Source organism: Salvelinus fontinalis, chromosome 7, assembly GCF_029448725.1.
Source record: "Salvelinus fontinalis isolate EN_2023a chromosome 7, ASM2944872v1, whole genome shotgun sequence".
In the NCBI taxonomy this organism is placed as follows: Eukaryota; Metazoa; Chordata; class Actinopteri; order Salmoniformes; family Salmonidae; genus Salvelinus; species Salvelinus fontinalis.
Genome location: NC_074671.1, coordinates 6,125,244 through 6,150,277, shown reverse-complemented (window position 1 = coordinate 6,150,277; position 25,034 = coordinate 6,125,244). Strand labels below are relative to the sequence as shown.

The window sequence follows — 25,034 nt, the reverse complement described above, 5'->3', positions numbered from 1 at the left end:
TATCTATTAGACTGACAGTCTACTACAGGTCTTGTGTTAGATAGTGTTTATATATTGGTCAGTCTACTACAGGTCTTGTGTTAGATAGTGTTTATCTATTAGACTGACAGTCTACTACAGGTCTTGTGTTAGATAGTGTTTATATATTGGTCAGTCTACTACAGGTCTTGTGTTAGATAATGTTTATCTATTAGACAGACAGTCTACTACAGGTCTTGTTAGATAGTGTTTATATATTGGTCAGTCTACTACAGGTCTTGTTAGGTAGTATTTATCTATTAGACAGTCTACTACAGGTCTTGTGTTAGATAGTGTTTATCTATTAGACAGTCTACTACAGGTCTTGTTAGGTAGTATTTATCTATTAGACAGTCTACTACAGGTCTTGTGTTAGATAGTGTTTATCTATTAGACAGTCTACTACAGGTCTTGTGTTAGATAGTGTTTATATATTGGTCAGTCTACTACAGGTCTTGTGTTAGATAATGTTTATCTATTAGACAGACAGTCTACTACAGGTCTTGTGTTAGATAGTGTTTATATATTGGTCAGTCTACTACAGGTCTTGTTAGGTAGTATTTATCTATTAGACAGTCTACTACAGGTCTTGTGTTAGATAGTGTTTATCTATTAGACAGTCTACTACAGGTCTTGTGTTAGATAGTGTTTATATATTAGACAGTCTACTACAGGTCTTGTGTTAGATAGTGTTTATCTATTAGACAGTCTACTACAGGTCTTGTGTTAGATAGTGTTTATCTATTAGACAGTCTACTACAGGTCTTGTGTTAGATAGTGTTTGTCTATTAGACAGTCTACTACAGGTCTTGTGTTAGATAGTGTTTATCTATTAGACAGTCAGTCTACTACAGGTCTTGTGTTAGATAATGTTTATCTATTAGACAGACAGTCTACTACAGGTCTTGTGTTAGATAGTGTTTATATATTGGTCAGTCTACTACAGGTCTTGTTAGGTAGTATTTATCTATTAGACAGTCTACTACAGGTCTTGTGTTAGATAGTGTTTATCTATTAGACAGTCTACTACAGGTCTTGTGTTAGATAGTGTTTATCTATTAGACTGACAGTCTACTACAGGTCTTGTGTTAGATAGTGTTTATATATTGGTCAGTCTACTACAGGTCTTGTGTTAGATAGTGTTTATATATTGGTCAGTCTACTACAGGTCTTGTGTTAGATAATGTTTATCTATTAGACAGACAGTCTACTACAGGTCTTGTGTTAGATAGTGTTTATATATTGGTCAGTCTACTACAGGTCTTGTGTTAGATAATGTTTATCTATTAGACAGACAGTCTACTACAGGTCTTGTGTTAGATAGTGTTTATATATTGGTCAGTCTACTACAGGTCTTGTTAGGTAGTATTTATCTATTAGACAGTCTACTACAGGTCTTGTGTTAGATAGTGTTTATCTATTAGACAGTCTACTACAGGTCTTGTGTTAGATAATGTTTATCTATTAGACAGTCAGTCTACTACAGGTCTTGGGTTAGGTAGTGTTTATCTATTAGACAGACAGTCTACTACAGGTCTTGTGTTAGATAATGTTTATCTATTAGACAGTCAGTCTACTACAGGTCTTGTGTTAGATAGTGTTTATATATTAGACAGTCTACTACAGGTCTTGTGTTAGATAGTGTTTATCTATTAGACAGTCTACAGGTCTTGAGAAAGAAGACAGGATGTTATGGTCATGTAAGACGTGTCTGTCTCTCTACAAGGTTCACCATCTGGGCGGTTCTGTTTGTCCTCGGACGGCTGCTCACCCTGTCCCTGTCGGTCCTGACTGTGGGCTTCGGCCTGTCCAACGCGGATCAACAGGGACTGGACCTGGTCAACGGAAACTTCAACGTGCTCCTCGTTCGGTGAGAGACAGAGCGTGTAATGGGGTGGCTTGGCCCGAGTGAAACTTAACTAAAGACAATTAACTAGTTGTAGTAGGGAGGTAATTGTCTCATTGTGTTTCCATGAAGTCCTTTCAGATGGTGGAGAAAAGGGGATTAGGAACAGAGTCTAGTAAAGAAATGAGCCAGTTTGGCTGTAACGGTGCTCTAACAGTCTGGAGCCAGTTTGACTATTACCTCAAATGTGATATTTGGTGTGTCTAACTACCGTCTCATCTCAGGATCGCTGTGTCTAACTACCGTCTCGTCTCTCCTCAGGATCGCTGTGTCTAACTACCGTCTCTCCTCAGGATCTCTGTGTCTAACTACCGTCTCTCCTCAGGATCGCTGTGTCTAACTACCGTCTCGTCTCTTCTCAGGATCGCTGTGTCTAACTACCGTCTCGTCTCTCCTCAGGATCGCTGTGTCTAACTATCGTCTCTCCTCAGGATCTCTGTGTCTAACTACCGTCTCGTCTCTCCTCAGGATCGCTGTGTCTAACTACCGTCTCTCCTCAGGATCTCTGTGTCTAACTACCGCCTCGTCTCTCCTCAGGATCGCTGTGTCTAACTACCGCCTCGTCTCTCCTCAGGATCGCTGTGTCTAACTACCGTCTCCTCTCAGGATCTCTGTGTCTAACTATCGTCTCTCCTCAGGATCGCTGTGTCTAACTACCGTCTCGTCTCTCCTCAGGATCTCTGTGTCTAACTACCGTCTCTCCTCAGGATCGCTGTGTCTAACTACCGTCTCTCCTCAGAATCGCTGTGTCTAACTACCGTCTCTCCTCAGGATCGCTGTGTCTAACTACCGTCTCTCCTCAGGATCTCTGTGTCTAACTACCGTCTCTCCTCAGGATCGCTGTGTCTAACTACCGTCTCGTCTCTCCTCAGGATCTCTGTGTCTAACTACCGTCTCTCCTCAGGATCTCTGTGTCTAACTACCGTCTCTCCTCAGGATCGCTGTGTCTAACTACCGTCTCGTCTCTCCTCAGGATCTCTGTGTCTAACTACCGTCTCGTCTCTCCTCAGGATCTCTGTGTCTAACTACCGTCTCTCCTCAGGATCGCTGTGTCTAACTACCGTCTCTCCTCAGGATCTCTGTGTCTAACTACCGTCTCTCCTCAGGATCGCTGTCTAACTACCGTCTCTCCTCAGGATCGCTGTGTCTAACTACCGTCTCGTCTCTCCTCAGGATCTCTGTGTCTAACTACCGTCTCTCCTCAGGATCTCTGTGTCTAACTACCGTCTCGTCTCTTCTCAGGATCTCTGTGTCTAACTACCGTCTCTCCTCAGGATCGCTGTGTCTAACTACCGCCTCGTCTCTCCTCAGGATCTCTGTGTCTAACTACCGTCTCTCCTCAGGATCTCTGTGTCTAACTACCGTCTCTCCTCAGTATCGCTGTGTCTAACTACCGTCTCGTCTCTCCTCAGGATCTCTGTGTCTAACTACCGTCTCTTCTCAGGATCTCTGTGTCTAACTACCGTCTCTCCTCAGGATCGCTGTGTCTAACTACCGCCTCGTCTCTCCTCAGGATCTCTGTGTCTAACTACCGTCTCTTCTCAGGATCTCTGTGTCTAACTACCGTCTCATCTCAGGATCGCTGTGTCTAACTACCGTCTCGTCTCTCCTCAGGATCGTTGTGTCTAACTACCGTCTCTCCTCAGGATCGCTGTGTCTAACTACCGCCTCGTCTCTCCTCAGGATCTCTGTGTCTAACTACCGTCTCGTCTCTCCTCAGGATCGCTGTCTAACTACCGTCTCTTCTCTCCTCAGGATCTCTGTGTCTAACTATCGTCTCGTCTCTCCTCAGGATCTCTTTGTCTAACTATCGTCTCGTCTCTCCTCAGGATCTCTTTGTCTAACTATCGTCTCGTCTCTCCTCAGGATCTCTTTGTCTAACTATCGTCTCGTCTCTCCTCAGGATCTCTGTGTCTAACTACCGTCTCCTCTCTCCTCAGGATCTCTGTGTCTAACTACCGTCTCTCCTCAGGATCGCTGTGTCTAACTATCGTCTCTCCTCAGGATCGCTGTGTCTAACTATCGTCTCTCCTCAGGATCTCTGTGTCTAACTACCGTCTCGTCTCTCCTCAGGATCGCTGTGTCTAACTACCGTCTCCTCTCTCCTCAGGATCGCTGTGTCTAACTACCGTCTCTTCTCAGGATCTCTTTGTCTAACTATCGTCTCGTCTCTCCTCAGGATCGCTGTGTCTAACTACCGTCTCGTCTCTCCTCAGGATCTCTGTGTCTAACTATCGTCTCTCCTCAGGATCTCTTTGTCTAACTACCGTCTCTTCTCAGGATCTCTGTGTCTAACTACCGTCTCTCCTCAGGATCGCTGTGTCTAACTACCGTCTCTCCTCAGGATCGCTGTGTCTAACTACCGTCTCGTCTCTCCTCAGGATCGCTGTGTCTAACTACCGTCTCGTCTCTCCTTAGGATCGCTGTGCTAGCTACCATCTGTGTGACTCAAGTCTTCATGATGTGGAAATTCATCAACTTCCAGCTGAGGAGGTGGAGAGAGCAGGCCCAGCCCCAGGCCCAGAAACCCAAGAAGCTCCAAGCGCCCAAGACCAAGTCCAAGAAAGACAAAGGTGAGTCACGTTGCTACCAGAGGATGTTGTCTAAGTTAACACATTGTGTTCTTTCTCTGCTTTTAAGTTGTCTGCTTTTTAATCGGATCCATCTAGAATTTTTATTTAACTAGGCAAGTCAGTTAAGAACAAATTCTTATTTACAATGACGGCCTACCGGGGAACAGTGGGTTAACTGCTTTGTCCAAACGACAGATTTTTACCTTGTAAGCTCGGGGATTCGATCTAGCATCCTTTCGGTTACTGGCCTAATGCTCTAACCACTAGGCTACCTGCCGCCCCTAGAATATGTTGGTTAGGGTTAAAACGGAGAATATGTTGGTTAGGGTTAAAACGGGTGTTAATACTGCAAGGAGAGCGGGGTAAATTGGCTTTAGCTCTAGTCATTTTGTATCTTTTCTTCACCTGTTTTTTGCTCCGAGAACATTGACTTCATCTTCTGTCGTTGGCAGCCAATGGAGTGAACGGAGTGAGTTCCTACGGAGCCGATTCGCCGAGAGCAAAGAAAGAGAAGTCTTCGTAAACTACCCCCCCTCCCCCTCCCCCCTCTCTGTTTCTCCAACCGAAACCCGTTTTTCTCCTGTCCCCTTCAAGCAGCATCCAGCCTTCTCATTCCACTGCTCTATATGCTGTCTATGGCCTAATCCCAAATCCACCCCTAGACCCTTGTAGAGATCTAAGAGGATATGATTGATTCAAGCAATATGGTGAAACTTCCACCTAGCATATCAGACGGCCGGTTGGAACTAAGCCCATATTGATTACACCTGTCATATTATCTCAGATCCCCTCAAGGGTCTAGGGGTTCATTTGGGACTGTTCATCTACTACAGCTACTAAAGGAGGACAACTCCTTCCGACGGGACTACAAGATCCAGAATGCATCTTGGCTTCACCTGGTTGTTGCCGATCTCCAGCGCTGGACCATTCCCAGAACCATTGTGACACTGCCGTGTCACTGTCGCAGCAAAAGAAAACCATGAAAGAACACATGTAACAAAGAGCTTATTTAAAAGTGCCTATTCATAGACTGTACAGGATGTGCAGATTTAAAATGTCAGGAATGATATAAACTCAGTGTTTCAGTAAACCCCCCCTCCCCCCCCAAGCCAGAGATGTTATTTATCAGATTGTGTTCTGTTTCTGTAACAAAAGGTCTTCTTGATTCAGTCCCGTTTATTTGGAAGCGCCTGAGGGGAAATTCACCTGCTGACCTTCTATTTTAAATGACCTCATTTCCTTTCTTTTTTTCTCTCTTTTTTTCCCCCTTCATCAACAGACATCTTTCTGGAATTGGTAGGTTTAATTGGTTCAATGGAATTGATAGGTTTAATTGGTTCAATGGAATGATTTAATTGGTTCATCGGAATGGATAGGTTCAATGGAATGATTTAATTGGTTCATCGGAATGGATAGGTTCAATGGAATGATTTAATTGGTTCATCGGAATGGATAGGTTTAATTGGTTCAATGGAATGGATAGGTTTAATTGGTTCAATGGAATTGCTAGGTTTAATTGGTTCAATGGAACGGTTTAATTGGTTCATTGGAATGGATAGGTTTAATTGGTTCAATGGAATTATTTAATTGGTTCAATGGAATGGATAGGTTTAATTGGTTCCACCATATTGTTTTAACCTACCAGTTTGTGTGCTTCTCAAATTGCACCCTATTCCCTACATAGTGCTCCACTATTGACCAGAGATGTATGGCCTTGGTCAAAAGTAGGCCACTACATAGGGAATAGGGTCCAAGTTGAGTCGCAGACCTTCTCTCAGGACGCTGGCAGTGAGATTGAAGGAACGGGAATGAGGATAGGAAGCCATTCTAGAGTATTGTGATTGTTGCTTTTCAAGCCTTTTGATTTGGTGCTGTAAAAAAGGCCTGAACCCTGTTTAATGCATCCTGCGGCCTTTCCTTTGCTGAAGTGACCACTGATCTAACACGGTTGGATAGGGCCGTTCACCCCTCCAAACCCAGCCAATGGCAGGATCAGTGGTCACTGTGTGAAGGGAGAAATTAATTATTGGTGTTGCATTCCAAATGGCACCCTATTCCCTATATAGTGCACAAGAGCCACTATGGGGTCAGGTCAAAAGTAGCACACTACATAGCGTATAGGGTGCCATTTTAGGACGCACTCCTTAGTGAAAAAATGGTTGCCGTTGGCGATTGGCTGCCTTCATTCGAGAGCCTGAAAAGCCAAAAAATCTGTAGTTTTAATATAAGTGATGAGGATCCTATCACGGAGGTTATTAGATGACATATTTAGTGTTATTAATATTAGTGGTATTTTCTTTGTTGGAGAATATGGCATTGAGGCCTACTTTGGGGGTCAACAACCCGAGTGGTTTGTGTTTTGTCGCTGTCTGTTTCAAATGGCAACCTATTCTCTTTTGACCAAGGGCCTTGCTCAAAAGTAGTGCTCTATATCAAGGGAATAGGGTGCCATTTGGAAATGAACCGCTGTATTTTTGTCTCCTTTGAACATGTCCATGGAATATCATTTGATGTTATGAAGAAGGAAATGTTGTGTTCTGTTTTATTCCCTCCTTTAACTGAACGTGCCAAATCAGAGCTGACGGGATCTTTCTTTCCTTTAACATGCTCACTCGTTGCCATTAAATAATTTACACGGAAAGAAATGTGTCCCATTTTTATTGAACTGAGATGGTATTTTGGTAGAAATATGTTAATGTAGTGAAAGTTCTATAGTGTTTTGACGGTGATATGTGGTTGTTACCTACCTTTTGAATGCACTGCCTGTATAAGATGGATAGGACCGTCTGCTAAATTACCAAAATGTTTATTCATTTTGTAAATCATATCAATTAATCACTTAACTACCTCCAGTTCTTTAAGAACATAACTATAATTTTATCTCTTATCATCTTCGGAATGAACGCCAATGAATAAACTTTAACTAGAGGTCAAAGTTCATGAGCTGAAACTAATGATGTATATAAACCCTGGAATGCTAATTGTTATTTATTGGCCAATGATAGGCTTGGAAGCCACTGGTCAGCCATATTGGCACTCCCCAGAAGAAGCAGTCCTCCATAGAAATAAATGGATTTCTACAGTCTTGCAATTAAAAGTTTCAAGGCCAAAAGTACATCAAAAGTATTTTTGTTGTTTTGGGGACATTAGAACTTTCTAAAAAATTTGACTTTAATTTTTTAATGTTTTGCTCACATAATAATATAATGTAAAAGTACACATTCAGGTGTCTAATAGAATACATGTTTTTTTTAAATAAAGTTGACATGCATTTTTCTATAGCTTCAAATGTCTTACAGCAGTGGGGAAGTACAAAGATGGAGGTGCCATGGCTTCAAAACAGCGGCCCTTGTGTGTTATCTAGTGTGTATATACACTGCTCAAAAAAATAAAGGGAACACTTAAACAACACAATGTAACTCCAAGTCAATCACACTTCTGTGAAATCAAACTGTCCACTTAGGAAGCAACACTGATTGACAACAAATTTCACATGCTGTTGTGCAAATGGAATAGACAAAAGGTGGAAATTATAGGCAATTAGTAAGACACCCCCAAAAAAGGAGTGATTCTGCAGGTGGTGACCACAGACCACTTCTCAGTTCCTATGCTTCCTGGCTGATGTTTTGGTCACTTTTGAATGCTGGCGGTGCTCTCACTCTAGTGGTAGCATGAGACGGAGTCTACAACCCACACAAGTGGCTCAGGTAGTGCAGTTCATCCAGGATAGCACATCAATGAGAGCTGTGGCAAAAAGGTTTGCTGTGTCTGTCAGCGTAGTGTCCAGAGCATGGAGGCGCTACCAGGAGACAGGCCAGTACATCAGGAGACGTGGAGGAGGCCGTAGGAGGGCAACAACCCAGCAGCAGGACCGCTACCTCCGCCTTTGTGCCAGGAGGTGCACTGCCAGAGCCCTGCAAAATGACCTCCAGCAGGCCACAAATGTGCATGTGTCAGCATATGGTCTCACAAGGGGTTTGAGGATCTCATCTCGGTACCTATTGGCAGTCAGCCTACTTCTGGCGAGCACATGGAGGGTTGTGCGGCCCCACAAAGAAATGCCACCCCACACCATGACTGACCCATCACCAAACCGGTCAAGCTGGAGGATGTTGCAGGCAGCAGAACGTTCTCCACGGCGTCTCCAGACTCTGTCACGTCTGTCACATGTGCTCAGTGTGAACCTGCTTCATCTGTGAAGAGCACAGGGCACCAGTGGCGAATTTGCCAATCTTGGTGTTCTCTGGCAATTGCCAAACGTCCTGCACGGTGTTGGGCTGTAAGCACAACCCCCACCTGTGGGCGTCGGGCCCTCATACCACCCTCATGGAGTCTGTTTCTGACCGTTTGAGCAGACACATGCACATTTGTGGCCTGCTGGAGGTCATTTTGCAGGGCTCTGGCAGTGCACCTCCTGGCACAAAGGCCTCCTCCACGTCTCCTGGTGTACTGGCTTGTCTCCTGGTAGCGCCTCCATGCTCTGGACACTACGCTGACAGACACAGCAAACCTTTTTGCCACAGCTCACATTGATGTGCCATCCTGGATGAACTGCACTACCTGAGCCACTTGTGTGGGTTGTAGACTCCGTCTCATGCTACCACTAGAGTGAGAGCATCGCCAGCATTCAAAAGTGACAAAAACATCAGCCAGGAAGCATAGGAACTGAGAAGTGGTCTGTGGTCACCACCTGCAGAATCACTCCTTTTTTGGGGGTGTCTTGCTAATTGCCTATAATTTCCACCTTTTGTCTATTCCATTTGCACAACAGCATGTGAAATTTATTGTCAATCAGTGTTGCTTCCTAAGTGGACAGTTTGATTTCACAGAAGTGTTATTGACTTGGAGTTACATTGTGTTGTTTAAGTGTTCCTTTTATTTTTTTGAGCAGTGTATAAATCATTGGTTGAAACCAACTAAATCCCTGCTGTACCACTGCCAACCACACGGTGGAGCTACGGTTCACACAACCTGCTGTCAAAGACGTGCAATTTGGTAGTGGACTGAAATATAAACTGGACAATAATATAAATGCAACATGCAACAATTTTAAAGCTTTTACTGAGTTACAGTTCATATTAGGAAATTGGTTAACTGAGAAATTCATTAGGCCTAATCTACAGATTTCATGACCAGGAAAGGGGTGATACCTAGTCAGTTGTACAACTGAATGCATTCAACTGAAATGTGTCTTCTGCATTTAACCCCTCTGAATCAGGGAGGTGCAGGGGGGTGGGGGGGGGGCTGCCTTAATCGACATCCATGTCATCGGTGCCCAGAGAACAGTGGCTTAACTGCCGTGTTCAGGGATAAAGATATGCATTTGTTAGTCACATAGTTAGTCCCTGTGCCCAAGAACAATTAGGTAACCTGTCTAAATGACTACCAACCCGTAGCACTCAAGTCTGTAGCCATGAAGTGCTTTGAAAGGCTGGTCATGGTTCACATCAACACCATCATCCCAGAAACCCTAGACACACTCCAATTTGCATACCGCCCCAACAGATCCACAGATTATGCAATCTCTATAGCACTCCACACTGCCCTTTCGCACCTGGACAAAAATAACACTTATGTGAGAATGCTATTCATTGACTACAGCTCAGCGTTCCATACCATAGTGCCCTCAAAGCTCATCACTAAGCTAAGGACCCTGGGACTAAACACCTCCCTCTACAACTGGATCCTGGACTTCCTGATGGGCCGCCCCCAGGTGGTAAGGGTAGGTAACAACACATCCGCCACGCTGATCCTCAACACGGGGGCCCCCCAGGGGTGTGTGCTCAGTCCCCTCTACTCCCTGTTCACTCATGACTACACGGCCAGGCACAACTCCAACACCAATAAGTTTGCAGACGACAACAGTGGTAGGCCTGATCACTGACAACGACAAGACAGCCTATAGGGAGGAGGTCAGAGACCTGGCCGTGTGGTGCCAGGATAACAACCTCTCCCTCAACGTGATCAAGACAAAGGAGATGATCGTGGACTACAGGAAAAAGGAGGGCCGAACACGCCCCTAATCTCATCGACGGGGCTGTAGTGGAGCAGGTTGAGAGCTTCAAGTCCCTTCGTGTCCACATCACCAACAAACTAACATGGTCCAAACACACCAAGACAGTCGTAAAGAGGGCACGACAAAACCTATTCCCCCTCAGGAGACTGAAAAGATTTGACATGGGTCCTCAGATCCTCAAAAGGTTCTACAGCTGCACCATCGAGAGCATCCTGAGGTTAGTGAGTACGGCCCAGTACATCACTGGGGCCAAGCTTCCTGCCATCCAGGACCTCTATACTAGGCGGTGTCAGAGTAAGGCCCTAAAAATTGTCAAAGACTCCAGCCACCCTAGTCATAGACTATTCTCTCTGCTACCGCACGGCAAGCGGTACCGGAACGCCAAGTCTAGGTCCAAGAGGCTTCTAAACAGCTTCTACCCCGAAGCCATAAGACTTCTGAACTTATTATTTTACGCTGTTGCTACTCTCTGGTTATTATCTATGCATAGTCACTTTAACTCTACCTACATGTACATATTACCTTATTTACCTCAACTAACCGGTGCCCCCGCACATTGACTCTGTACCGGTACCCCCCTGTAAATAGCCTTGCTACTGTTATTTTACTGCTGCTCGTTAATTATTCGATATTTTCTTTTTTACTTAACACTTATTTTTCTTAAAACTACATTGTTGATTAAGGGCTTGAAAGTAAGCATTTCACTGTAAGGTCTAGACCCATTGTATTCGGAGCATGGGACAAATAGTATTAGATTTGAGATACCTTTAAAAAAAAAAGTAGGTCCGTGGGTCATAAAACCAGTCAGTATCTGGTGCGACCACCATTTTCCTCATGCAGCGTGACACATCTCCTTCACATAGAGTTGATCAGGCTGTTGATTGTGGCCTGTGGAATGTTGTCCCACTGCTCTTCAACGGCTGTGTGCGAAGTTGCTGGATATTGGCGGGAACTGGAACACTCTGTTGTACACGTCGATCCAGAGCATCCCAAACATGCTCAATGGGTGACATGTCTGGTGTGTATGCAGGCCATGGAAGAACTGGGACATTTTCAGCTTCCAGGAATTGTGTTACAGGTCCTTGCAACATGGGGCTGTGCATTATCATGCTGAAACATGAGGTGATGGCGGCGGATGAAGGATCTCATTACGGTATCTCTGGGCATTCAAATTGCCATCGATAAAATGTAATTATGTTCATTGTCTGTAGCTTATACCTGCCCATACCATCACCACACCTTCACCATGGGGCACTCTGTTCACATCGTTGACATCAGCAATACCACTCACCCACACGACGCCATACACGTGGTCTGTGGTTGTGAGGCCAGTTGGACGTACGGCCAAATTCTCTAAAACCATTTTGTAGGTGGCTTATGGTAGAGAAATGAACATTAAATTCTCCGGCAACAGCTCTGGTGGACATTCCTGTAGTCAGCATGCCAATTACACACAGCATGCCAAAACTTCAGACATCTGTGGCATTGTGTTGTGCGTCAAAACTGCACATTTCAGAGTGGCCTTTTATTTGTCCCCAGCACAAGGTGCATTTGTTTAATGATCATGATGTTTAATAAGACTCTTGATTGGCCACAACTGTCAGGTGGATGGATTATCTTGGCAAACGAGAATGTCTCACTAACAGGGATGTAAACACAACATTGAGAGAAATAAGCTTTTTTTTTGTGCGTATGGAACATTTCTGGTGATCTTTTATTTCAGCTCATGAAACATGGTACCAACACATTACATGTTGCATTTATATGTTTGTTCAGTGTATAATTGCCCAATCAAGTGTTAGGTTAAAACATTTAAATATAATGTCCTAAAATAACCTGCACAATTTAGTCAATTTTAATTGGAAAATCTTCAGTTTATGCAAATGTGGCCTATATTTAATTGGAAAATCTTCAGTTTATGCAAATGTGGCCTATATTTAATTGGTGAGTAGACCATTATCACAGGAATCAAGGTGGCCTAATATCTTAATATGATGTGATAGCAGTGGTTTGGATAATGGTGATGCAATTCAGGACACGTGTTGTAATAACTCCATTTACACGTGTTGTAATAACTCCATTTACACGTGTTGTAATAACTCCATGTACACGTGTTGTAATAACTCCATTTACACGTGTTGTAATAACTCCATTTACACGTGTTGTAATAACTCCATGTACACGTGTTGTAATAACTCCATGTACACGTGTTGTAATAACTCCATTTACACGTGTTGTAATAACTCCATTTACACGTGTTGTAATAACTCCATTTACACGTGTTGTAATAACTCCATGTACACGTGTTGTAATAACTCCATTTACACGTGTTGTAATAACTCCATTTACACGTGTTGTAATAACTCCATTTACACGTGTTGTAATAACTCCATTTACACGTGTTGTAATAACTCCATGTACACGTGTTGTAATAACTCCATTTACACGTGTTGTAATAACTCCATGTACACGTGTTGTAATAACTCCATTTACACGTGTTGTAATAACTCCATGTACACGTGTTGTAATAACTCCATTTACACGTGTTGTAATAACTCCATTTACACGTGTTGTAATAACTCCATTTACACGTGTTGTAATAACTCCATTTACACGTGTTGTAATAACTCCATTTACACGTGTTGTAATAACTCCATTTGTGTTGTAATAACTCCATTTACACGTGTTGTAATAACTCCATTTACACGTGTTGTAATAACTCCATTTACACGTGTTGTAATAACTCCATTTACACGTGTTGTAATAACTCCATTTGTGTTGTAATAACTCCATTTACACGTGTTGTAATAACTCCATTTACACGTGTTGTAATAACTCCATGTATCAGTTGAACCCTGATTCAGCTAGAATTGTTGTAGTAGATAAGGACTTGAAGGAGAGGTACTTAGCCACATGTTTATGCACAGACAATTGTTACTTTACCCTCATGTCTACGAATCTCCCCTGCAGACCAAAGGGACGTTGCAAAGATAAACAGAAGACTCCCCTGCAGAATCGTAGACGACTTTATTTAACCAGGCGAGTCAGTTCAGAACTAATTCTTTATTTACAATGACGGCCTATCCCAAACCCGGACGTCGCTGGGCCAAATGTGCGCCGCCCTATGGGACTACCGATCACGGCCGGCTGTGATACACCCCGGGATCGAACCAGGGTTTGTAGTGACACCTCTGCCACTGAGATGCAGTGCCTTAGACCGCTGCGCCACTCGGGAGCCCTTGTGAGTCCTTAAATGGCACTTTATTCCCTACATAGTGCACTACATGGGACCCTACATAGTGCACTAAATGTGCCCTGGGTCAACAGTAGTGCACACTATACAGGGAACAAACGTCCTTCTGGAGTGACTGATTGGCTAGTGTCCACGACAGACTAAAAGCTTGTTCCGTACTGAAGCGCTATGCTTGTCTGTGTCTCAAAAAGACAACGGCACATGTCTTTCTCTACGTTATCAACATAAAAGTGACATCCATGTGTGTCCAGAAATGGCACGCTAATCCCTATAGAGTGCACAACCATATGGATCCTGCTCAAAAGTAGCGCACTGTGAAGGGAATAGGGTGTCATACGGGACGTAGACCAGATGTTTAAGGAGTTGTTTGTTATTTTTGCTCTTGCTATCAAACGAGACGAGGAGGAGGGATGTTTTGCTGTCTAGTGTCCAAGGTCTAGTCTGGTCTATGATGAAGACTGTGTTATCGTCATTCACTGAGATAAGCTGCATTCATGCCCTGTTGCTCACGTGATCCTTTAATTCATGACTACTGTAGGAGGATGTGTAGTTTATTGAGTATCAGACCAATTTGTGTGTCTGGTTTCAGTGTCTCCTTTCTGTCTGTGTGTGTGTGTGTGTGTGTGTGTGTGTGTGTGTGTGTGTGTGTGTGTGTGTGTGTGTGTGTGCGCGTGTGAATCATTCATTACTGCAATGTGATTTGTGGATTCAAAAAAAAGTTTTAAAAATGTGTGTGTGTGTGTGTATTCACGCACTCTGTGACCTGAGCATGCAGTCCTCTCTGCACAAGACCTGAGTCAGACTCTAGAATCCTCTCTGGTTCTTTCTGCTTTGCTCATCACTTTACTTCCCTTTGCATCCCAAATGCCATCCTATTCCCTTTAGTGCACTACTTGGACCAGGAACCTATAGGGCCTTTGTGAAACGTAGTGCACTATAGAAGCAATATAGGGTACCATTTAAGATGTATCCTTCATCTGCAGCAATGGTCATTGTCTGATATGTTTACCACTTGTTCCTAATCAAACTAGTCACAATAAAAAATAAATAAGATATGTTTACTATTTTTGTAATAACTACATGTAATATTACTTGCTAGGGATATACCCGGAGGATCCTTAATAATAAATATATAACTGAATAGTTGTGTTTAGCCTACATGTTGCTGTAAGTAGATTAAATAGGTTATAGCTAAAGTGCTATAGTGTATCTATGCTGTCAAGTCATCTTAAATAACTATGCATTCGTATTCTATCCTCTTTGATTAACTAGCTAAATCACGGGTGTTTCTCTCCGCTGTCTCTCCGTGCTATATCGTCACTTTGCCAGGTTGTTGCTGTTTGGTCGCTGCAAAGCAACGCTGCCTTCCATACCGGAGAGAGACCCCCGCTAACCGAGTAGCTCCTCTCTGTGGTGCCGTGATATGATGTGTGGGGGAGGCTTGCTAGCGAGATAAACAAGCAGCCAGTCAGCATCGGGGTTTCAGCCAGCACAGAGCAGTCGGAGGAACATGGCCGCAGCACATTTAGCTAGCAGTATAGCTTTTTCTCTCAACCGAAGGTCAGACCGGGTCTAACACACGGGATTTAACAGAGCACGGGCGACGGAAAGTTTCACATCGTAAGTACGCATGTGGGCTTTTGTTGTTTTGGTTGGTTCGCTGTTTTTGGTGTGCAATTCGTGCCCTAATTTTGCGAGGGATTCAATATCTGAAACAGGTTCGGTTTAGGTACGTTAGCTTGCTAAGCAAGGCAGCGCTGACTGCCTAGCTAACTGCTAGCGGAGGCTACTACAGGGGAAGCTAGATCGCTAACTAGACATGTTTGTAAATTATGTTCCTTTGCCTTGCAGCACTTGACCAATTTTCACTACTCGTTTCTGTGCTTGACAGACATGCAGTGCTTTCGCGTGTGTAACATGCATTTCGTGCACCGGGGAATACTTTATGTTTCTGAGTGTGTTTGTTGTCAGTGACTGAAGTTCTCCGATCCACGCTAGCCAACCATTAGCTAGTTACAACAGTGGACATTGTGAATGTTTTCAGAGACCCTCTCCTTGGCTATTTACCTTAGTGTTTTGAGCGGGTTTTTAAATTCAGGGCAGTGATCGGATTGCTCATATCCACGAATCACCCTTACCGTAAATATAAATAAAAAGGTAAACAACTTTGTTTACGTAATGCTCCCTATAGCAGTGACTTTAGTGAGTCAGCTTTCTATCTGCATCGTGCAAAGCTTGCTTCGCTACAATGTCGCTTGGTGGCAAAGTTGCAACGTTACACCAGTGGTATTTCTCAATAGTGGTGTGAAACTGAATGGCCACGAAGTAAGTGCTGCAGAGTTCCAGTGGAATCTCACCGAGACCGTCTTGTGATGATGACGACCCCCCCAGACTGTTCCACCACCCCCCCAGGACTGTTCCATCACCACCCCCTTTAAAGGAACGTTCCTATTGCGTTGCGTTTCTCTCTCTCCACCCGGGGTAGAAAGGGAGTCGATAGCCTACATGTAATTTTTTGTGGGTTTTAATGACCTATTTACAATCTACGCAGGCGAGGTTGCGTAGTGTGATGACGTGCGGAGCAGAGCTGCCAAGCACTCATGCATTTGATCCTCTTCTCACGCCACACCTCTTAAATCTCACGCATTGAAAAGTACAGCTTTTATTTTTTTTTCTTATTAATCAATTGTATAGTCAATGCGTTTTATCTTTTCAACTGTCCTCCACATCGTTTTGAAATCGGAGCATCTGCGCTTGCATTTAAACATCACGAGCCACCCTGGTCTCAGAGCATTTCGTATTATTATGTACGTAAATTCTAGATATTTCACTTATAATAATATGTTAAGTTCAGATGATATGTATTAATTAGTGGATGTTCTGCAATCATTTGATATGATATATGTTATGAATTTCAGTTTGTGCAATATGTTATGGGTTGGTAAAATATACAACATGATGCAAATTTGCAAAACGTACCAGCAGCATACCACCCTGCATACCACTGCTGGCTTGCTTCGGAAGCTAAGCAGGGTTGGTCCTGGTCAGTCCCTGGATGGGAGACCAGATGCTGCTGGAAGTGGTGTTGGAGGGCCAGTAGGAGGCACTCTTTCCTCTGGTCTAAAAAATATCCCAATGCCCCAGGGCAGTGATTGGGGACACTGCCCTGTGTAGGGTGCCGTCTTTCGGATGGGACGTTAAACGGGTGTCCTGACTCTCTGAGGTCAATAAAGATCCCATGGCACTTATCGTAAGAGTAGGGGTGTTAACCCCGGTGTCCTGGCTAAATTCCCAATCTGGCCCTCAAACCATCATGGTCACCTAATAATCCCCAGTTTACAATTGGCTCATTCATCCCCCTCCTCTCCCCTGTAACTATTCCCCAGGTCGTTGCTGCAAATGAGAACGTGTTCTCAGTCAACTTACCTGGTAAAATAACGGTAAAATAAAATAAATAAATAAAAAATGTTACGAATTCCAATTTGTTGTTGCTAATGTTAGCTAGGTGGCTAATGCTAACATTAGCTAGGCGTTAAGGTTAGGCTTAAGGTTGGGACTTAGGTTAAAGGGTTAAGGTTAGGGGAATGGTTAGCTATAATGGCTAGGGTTAGCTAAAAGGGTTCATGTTAGGTGAAGGGTTAGCTAACATGCTAAGTAGTTGTAAAGTAGCTAAAAAGTGTTAAGTAGTTGCTAAATAGCGCAAATGCTGTAGTTGTCTGTGATTAGAGCCGAACATGCAACCTTTGGGTTGTTAGACATTCGCGTTAAACGCCCGTCCACTACAACCAACCTGCTTTAGTGTTTGCCTTAAGTAACTTTCTGTAACCATACTAAACATTAACACACTGTATCATACTCATTTGAGGTTCCAGATTTACATTTACTATGTTACCTCTAGTCTATGAGACCAGGTTGCACGAGGGGAACCTCTGTCCTGTCTTGCCACAGCACTGTGAACGCTGAAACATTGAAGCATATGATTGGTCTAGTTATGTAAAGGATCAAGGGGATTGGATGGCGTTTTAAAGAAACGCCCCTCAAGATTATAGTGGAGCTGCGTGGAGAGAGAACGTTCTCCGCTGAGTTTATAAAACTGTAAAATAAAAAGCAAGGTAGCGCTATTTTATGTACAATGTTGTAAAAAAAAAATATATAAAATACTTTGCTGTTACTCCCGTCCCTATTGCAGAATGCAGCCTTTTGACAGCATGTACGAAAGTTGATTTAGTCTCCTTGTTTGGTGATTGGCATTTAGGCTGTGACAAGGAAAAGGCTGCTTCCAACCATCCCATTGTTTTTTTCCCCGGAATGCCCCCCCCAGTCTTTTTCCCCGGAATCCCCCCCTCTTTTCTCCCGGCCTCCCCATTTGCCAGCCTCCCAATCTCGTTTCATTACTGTCTGAATAATGTGTCAAACCACCCTAAAAAATTAATAAAAAATTATTATACTTAAAATAAAAAATAATTCCCAAAACCTCTCACAGTAACAAAGGCATAGAATTTTGAGTTTTCATTTAATGTTCAAACCACCCCAAATACACCCTGGTCATAGAACTAAGCCACGTCAAAATATGTAGAATTACAGTAAATTCGCTTTTTAAAACAGTAAACTGTTAATAAGGGGACCCCACCATCTGAGGGTTGTGGCAGGGGGCAATGAAATTCACAGAGCAAATCTCACTCCAAGCGTTCTTCAAACGTTGGCAGCCCTGGCATAGTGATGTGATGGGACGATTGATACCATACAGGTTGTCACTAGTTACCACAGCCACAAAGTCATAACGATGGCTGATGCTGTGGTAACTAGTGACAACCATTGATACCGGAGCTCCCACACTAGTGGCCCAGTGCTCCAGTTGTCTGTGTACATTTGGAGGTGTGGAGGTTTTACCACCTTTTTAGTTTGGCGCTCCCTGTTTTTATTTCTTGACAAACAATCCTTTTATCTGATTTTGTTTTGCACCACCTTTTTGGTTTGCTTCCTGTCCTTGTGAGTTTGGTGTGGGTTTTTCTTTTTGTTTTTCCTCTTAGTTGGCAAATTTAGTGGGCTCCTCGTGGCGGGTGTCTTTTACGTCTCAGTTGTTGTTGCTAGGCAACTTTCAGTGGACACCCCCATGAGTGTCTTTCAACACCCCCCCCCCCCCCAAAAAGCCCCACTTGTTTAGTTTTGGTTGTTGTCAGTGACTCTTTGTTAGTTCCCTGATGTTTGAGCAACATTTTGGGGTTTTCTTACAGGGGAACGTAACATGACAGAGGACTCTCTCCTGAAATCGTGGCACACTGGTACTGAATTTTGAGCGATCCTATTTAGATCGTTTTTGTCTTTCTCAAACCGTGATTGTAAATTAAACCACTCTAGTAGTTATTGGTAACTATCAAATTAAGGATCCAAAGGTTTTTTGTTAATATGTAAAAGTGAATTTTTAAAGTTTTAATTCAAACCCCAAGTAAAGTTTACAAGCAGTTACCACGTGATAAATGACGTACAAAGCTTTGTTTGATCCCTCAGTCGGTGGATCCCGCTGTGACTTCCAAAACATCAACCTCTCTAGACATTTCTTAGACTTAGTCGAGCACAGTGGTCACCAAACGCCATCTGCAAGGCATTCCTAGTCGATCGCCGAACATTTCTGTAAAAAACAACGATAAGCCTTGCATTCCTATTATATATATATTTTTATCTCAGTCTGTTGGTCTAGGTACGCTCGATTCAGCTGTCCTGCGCATCGGGTAGGTGACGTGTTCCCATTTTGAACCATTTCAGATGTCAGAAGGTACGAACTCTGCCTTCCCGCGGGCCCAGGGGGACCAAATCAAGTGCACTATAGGCCTACCGCTGGCCAATCGGATGGCTCAGATGACTGTGTCTGCAGTAGCGTAGCAGGTGTAAAAGAAAGCTACAGTAAAGTTGGATACGGTGAGGTTTCTAAACATGACTAGAGAGAGAGACTGTCAACGAATACAGTAAAGTTGATTCGGTGAGGTTTCTAAACATGACTAGAGAGAGAGACTGTCAACGAATACAGTAAAGTCGATATGGTGAGGTTTCTAAACGTTTAAAAACATGACTAGAGAGAGAAAGACTGTCAACGAATACAGTAAAGTTGATATGGTGAGGTTTCTAAACATTTAAAAACATGACTAGAGAGAGAGACTGTCAACGAATACAGTAAAGTTTAATACAGTGAGGTTTCTAAACATGACTAGAGAGAGAGACTGTCAACGAATACAGTAAAGTTGATATGGTGAGGTTTCTAAACGTTTAAAAACATGACTAGAGAGAGAGAGACTGTCAACGAATACAGTAAAGTTGATACAGTGAGGTTTCTAAACATGACTAGAGAGAGAGACTGTCAACGAATACAGTAAAGTTGATACAGTGAGGTTTCTAAACATGACTAGAGAGAGAGACTGTCAACGAATACAGTAAAGTTGAATACAGTGAGGTTTCTAAACATGACTAGAGAGAGAGACTGTCAACGAATACAGTAAAGAGCTGCTATTTTTATGACTGAGTTCATGTTTGTTTTTACTCAGTACTGTCAACACTTTTTTTATTCAACCCTTTTTTTTCCCTTAAAGCCATGAAATGCATGTTATCCCTACTTCTACTCACCTGACAACAGCACTGCAGCTGCAATGACTGAGTAGGAAAGTGTATTGATATGCTTCCTTTAGTGTTAGTGGTTTGGGTTGTGTTTAATATGGAGGGATATTTCGCTGTCTCTGGTCCATAGGAGTAACAGCGTGAATTTGTGCACGAGGCAGAAGTAATGCGGTGCGACTCGAGTTTTACCATCAGCTGGAAAGACTTTGTCCCTTTTTTTTGGTCACTGTCATTGGAGGAAAGGGAGAGCGAAGGGACACGTTTGATTGGTTACTCTCTGTCTGCTACCCTCTTCCTCCTCTGAGACTGACCATCAGATGTAGTCTCCATCGGCCCAGTAAAATTAAAAAAAAATGCAAATTATTCAAATGTTAGCTCGCTCAGATGTGCCTCACAAGTAATACACCAACTGATCTCTATATCATTTTTTGCAGTGATACTGTTTTGGGCCTATAGACTAATGCACAAACCTCATTACTACAGTGATACTGTTTTGGGCCTATAGACTAATGCACAAACCTCATTACTACAGTGATACTGTTTTGGGCCTATAGACTAATGCACAAACCTCATTACTACAGTGATACTGTTTTGGGCCTATAGACTAATGCACAAACCTCATTACTACAGTGATACTGTTTTGGGCCTATAGACTAATGCACAAACCTCATTACTACAGTGATACTGTTTTGGGCCTATAGACTAATGCACAAACCTCATTACTACAGTGATACTGTTTTGGGCCTATAGACTAATGCACAAACCTCATTACTACAGTGATACTGTTTTGGGCCTATAGACTAATGCACAAACCTCATTACTACAGTGATACTGTTTTGGGCCTATAGACTAATGCACAAACCTCATTACTACAGTGATACTGTTTTGGGCCTATAGACTAATGCACAAACCTCATTACTACAGTGATACTGTTTTGGGCCTATAGACTAATGCACAAACCTCATTACTACAGTGATACTGTTTTGGGCCTATAGACTAATGCACAAACCTCATTACTACAGTGATACTGTTTTGGGCCTATAGACTAATGCACAAACCTCATTACTACAGTGATACTGTTTTGGGCCTATAGACTAATGCACAAACCTCATTACTACAGTGATACTGTTTTGGGCCTATAGACTAATGCACAAACCTCATTACTACAGTGATACTGTTTTGGGCCTATAGACTAATGCACAAACCTCATTACTACAGTGATACTGTTTTGGGCCTATAGACTAATGCACAAACCTCATTACTACAGTGATACTGTTTTGGGCCTATAGACTAATGCACAAACCTCATTACTACAGTGATACTGTTTTGGGCCTATAGACTAATGCACAAACCTCATTACTACAGTGATACTGTTTTGGGCCTATAGACTAATGCACAAACCTCATTACTACAGTGATACTGTTTTGGGCCTATAGACTAATGCACAAACCTCATTACTACAGTGATACTGTTTTGGGCCTATAGACTAATGCACAAACCTCATTACTACAGTGATACTGTTTTGGGCCTATAGACTAATGCACAAACCTCATTACTACAGTGATACTGTTTTGGGCCTATAGACTAATGCACAAACCTCATTACTACAGTGATACTGTTTTGGGCCTATAGACTAATGCACAAACCTCATTACTACAGTGATACTGTTTTGGGCCTATAGACTAATGCACAAACCTCATTACTACAGTGATACTGTTTTGGGCCTATAGACTAATGCACAAACCTCATTACTACAGTGATACTGTTTTGGGCCTATAGACTAATGCACAAACCTCATTACTACAGTGATACTGTTTTGGGCCTATAGACTAATGCACAAATCTCATTACTACAGTGATACTGTTTTGGGCCTATAGACTAATGCACAAACCTCATTACTACAGTGATACTGTTTTGGGCCTATAGACTAATGCACAAATCTCATTACTACAGTGATACTGTTTTGGGCCTATAGACTAATGCACAAACCTCATTACTACAGTGATACTGTTTGTAATAGGTTAATGTTGTATAGACTTACGCTTTTTAAGTCATGTAAAAAAAATAATATATAATAATAAAATTCTGAACGGTAGATCTCGGCTTGCATTTTGCCTCTGATCTCAACTGAAAGGTTGGTGACCACTGGCGTAAATATTCTATTCCATTTCTCACCTGACAGGTGTCTCTGTCTGTAGAGCAGCAGCTAGTGAGTCTCGTCTTGTGGAGGCACAGTGTCGAATTCCCATATAGATAAAAAAAAATAGAAAAAACTATTTTACCAATTAGTATAATTTTTCTTTGAAACACTGGCTACATTGTGTTTTGATAAGCATATCCTGTTCAGTTTTTATTTAACATTCTAAATCATACAATGGAGCCACCATCTTTTGTAAATATATAATAAATAAAAAAAAAAACTAGTTTTTTTGTTTCAAAGTAACAACCACGTGATCAATGACGTCGGACTCTTCTTTTGTTCAAGTCGTGTTTTTTTTTCTTCTCCGTAACTGTTTGTTGCAAAATTCGATATCTTGCCGTGTTGCTTTCTTCAACGTAAAGTGGCTTTGAAACACTGACCTCTACTGGACACCTTGTATACCAATTAGCTTAGATTTTTTGTTTTTTGGCTCCTGAAGTGTAGCTCAGCAGATGAGGACGGGGGATTTGGGATCAGACCGCATCATAGGCACAAGATCAAAATCCTGGCTATGGCTGAAAATGGACTTTCTATGAATGCACATTTTATCTTCCCTTTGTTCAAATAATTAGTTTATTCAAGTGTAGCCTATGAATCCTTTGTCTTGAGCGTCCTAAATAATGCGGCTAAATATTGAATCAAATAGCTGTCTGGACTCACGTCATTGACTCTTTTTTTTTGGGGGGGGGGGGGGGGTTCCTCACAGACGACACTGCTACTGCTGAATCTATCCTGACTCCTAGTTACTTTATCCCTACCTATATGTACATATCTACCTCAATCACCGCGTACCTCTGCACATCGACTCTGCATTGTTGGGAATGTCCCGTAAGTAAGAATTTCACTGTTAAGTCTAAAACCTGTTATACCAAGCGTGACAAATTCCATTTTGATTTAATTACTATGGATGTACAGTTGTTAAAAGAATTGTGAACATCGGAATGCAACAAAGTCAATATACTTCAGAATGACTAAAACCAAATTGAGACGGTGTATAAATGACAATGGACCTACATTCATAGAGTTTATTGACTGTCCAGCTCACTAATAATCACTAGACAGTCAGGGAGCATCGGAAGTTGGGTAGTGGACATTTTTGACAGCAAGGAAATATAATACATGTTCAGTGTGGCCCTCTGGACTTCATTGAAGGCTGACTGCCCCCCCCCCCCCCCCCCCCCCCCCCCCCCCCATTGTTTGTGTGTGTGGGGGATGGGGGGCAAACCAGGGGCTGTAGGGAATAGGGTGCCACCCCTGCTTTATAGTGTACTACTGTAGACCAGGCGCTGTAGGGAATAGGGTGCCACCTCTGCTTTATAGTGTACTACTGTAGACCAGGCGCTGTAGGGAATAGGGTGCCACCTCTGCTTTATAGTGTACTACTGTAGACCAGGGGCTGTAGGGAATAGGGTGCCACCCCTGCTTTATAGTGTACTACTGTAGACCAGGCGCTGTAGGGAATAGGGTGCCACCCCTGCTTTATAGTGTACTACTGTAGACCAGGCGCTGTAGGGAATAGGGTACCACCTCTGCTTTATAGTGTACTACTGTAGACCAGGGGCTGTAGGGAATAGGGTGCCACCTCTGCTTTATAGTGTACTACTGTAGACCAGGGGCTGTAGGGAATAGGGTGCCACCTCTGCTTTATAGTGTACTACTGTAGACCAGGCGCTGTAGGGAATAGGGTGCCACCCCTGCTTTATAGTGTACTACTGTAGACCAGGCGCTGTAGGGAATAGGGTGCCACCCCTGCTTTATAGTGTACTACTGTAGACCAGGGGCTGTAGGGAATAGGGTGCCACCTCTGCTTTATAGTGTACTACTGTAGACCAGGCGCTGTAGGGAATAGGGTGCCACCTCTGCTTTATAGTGTACTACTGTAGACCAGGGGCTGTAGGGAATAGGGTGCCACCCCTGCTTTATAGTGTACTACTGTAGACCAGGCGCTGTAGGGAATAGGGTGCCACCCCTGCTTTATAGTGTACTACTGTAGACCAGGCGCTGTAGGGAATAGGGTGCCACCTCTGCTTTATAGTGTACTACTGTAGACCAGGGGCTGTAGGGAATAGGGTGCCACCTCTGCTTTATAGTGTACTACTGTAGACCAGGGGCTGTAGGGAATAGGGTACCACCTCTGCTTTATAGTGTACTACTGTAGACCAAGGGCTGTAGGGAATAGGGTGCCACCTCTGCTTTATAGTGTACTACTGTAGACCAGGGGCTGTAGGGAATAGGGTGCCACCCCTGCTTTATAGTGTACTACTGTAGACCAGGGGCTGTAGGGAATAGGGTGCCACCTCTGCTTTATAGTGTACTACTGTAGACCAGGGGCTGTAGGGAATAGGGTACCACCTCTGCTTTATAGTGTACTACTGTAGACCAAGGGCTGTAGGGAATAGGGTGCCACCTCTGCTTTATAGTGTACTACTGTAGACCAGGGGCTGTAGGGAATAGGGTGCCAC

The 25,034-nt window shown here is 43.2% G+C and overlaps 2 protein-coding genes across 5 annotated transcripts in view; both read left to right on the top strand.

The window, feature by feature from the left end:
- LOC129858944 (translocating chain-associated membrane protein 1-like 1) overlaps positions 1 to 7,142 on the top strand; it is a 44,615-nt gene extending 37,473 nt beyond the window's left edge. For 3 of the 4 annotated variants that reach the window (XM_055928192.1, XM_055928191.1, XM_055928190.1), the window contains exons 9-11: positions 1,745 to 1,888; positions 4,343 to 4,497; positions 4,950 to 7,142. In XM_055928192.1, the coding sequence (XP_055784167.1) occupies positions 1,745 to 1,888; positions 4,343 to 4,497; positions 4,950 to 5,020 (370 nt within the window). In that variant the 3' untranslated portion in view covers positions 5,021 to 7,142. The remainder of the gene's footprint in view (positions 1 to 1,744; positions 1,889 to 4,342; positions 4,498 to 4,949) is intronic. The other variant, XR_008760108.1, reaches the window with a different exon arrangement.
- A 7,892-nt stretch (positions 7,143 to 15,034) lies between these two features.
- The window catches only part of LOC129858943 (nuclear receptor coactivator 2-like), a gene marked incomplete in the record, with an annotated part of 197,553 nt that continues 187,553 nt past the window's right edge, over positions 15,035 to 25,034 (top strand). Inside the window, 1 exon segment of the mRNA XM_055928189.1 lies at positions 15,035 to 15,386.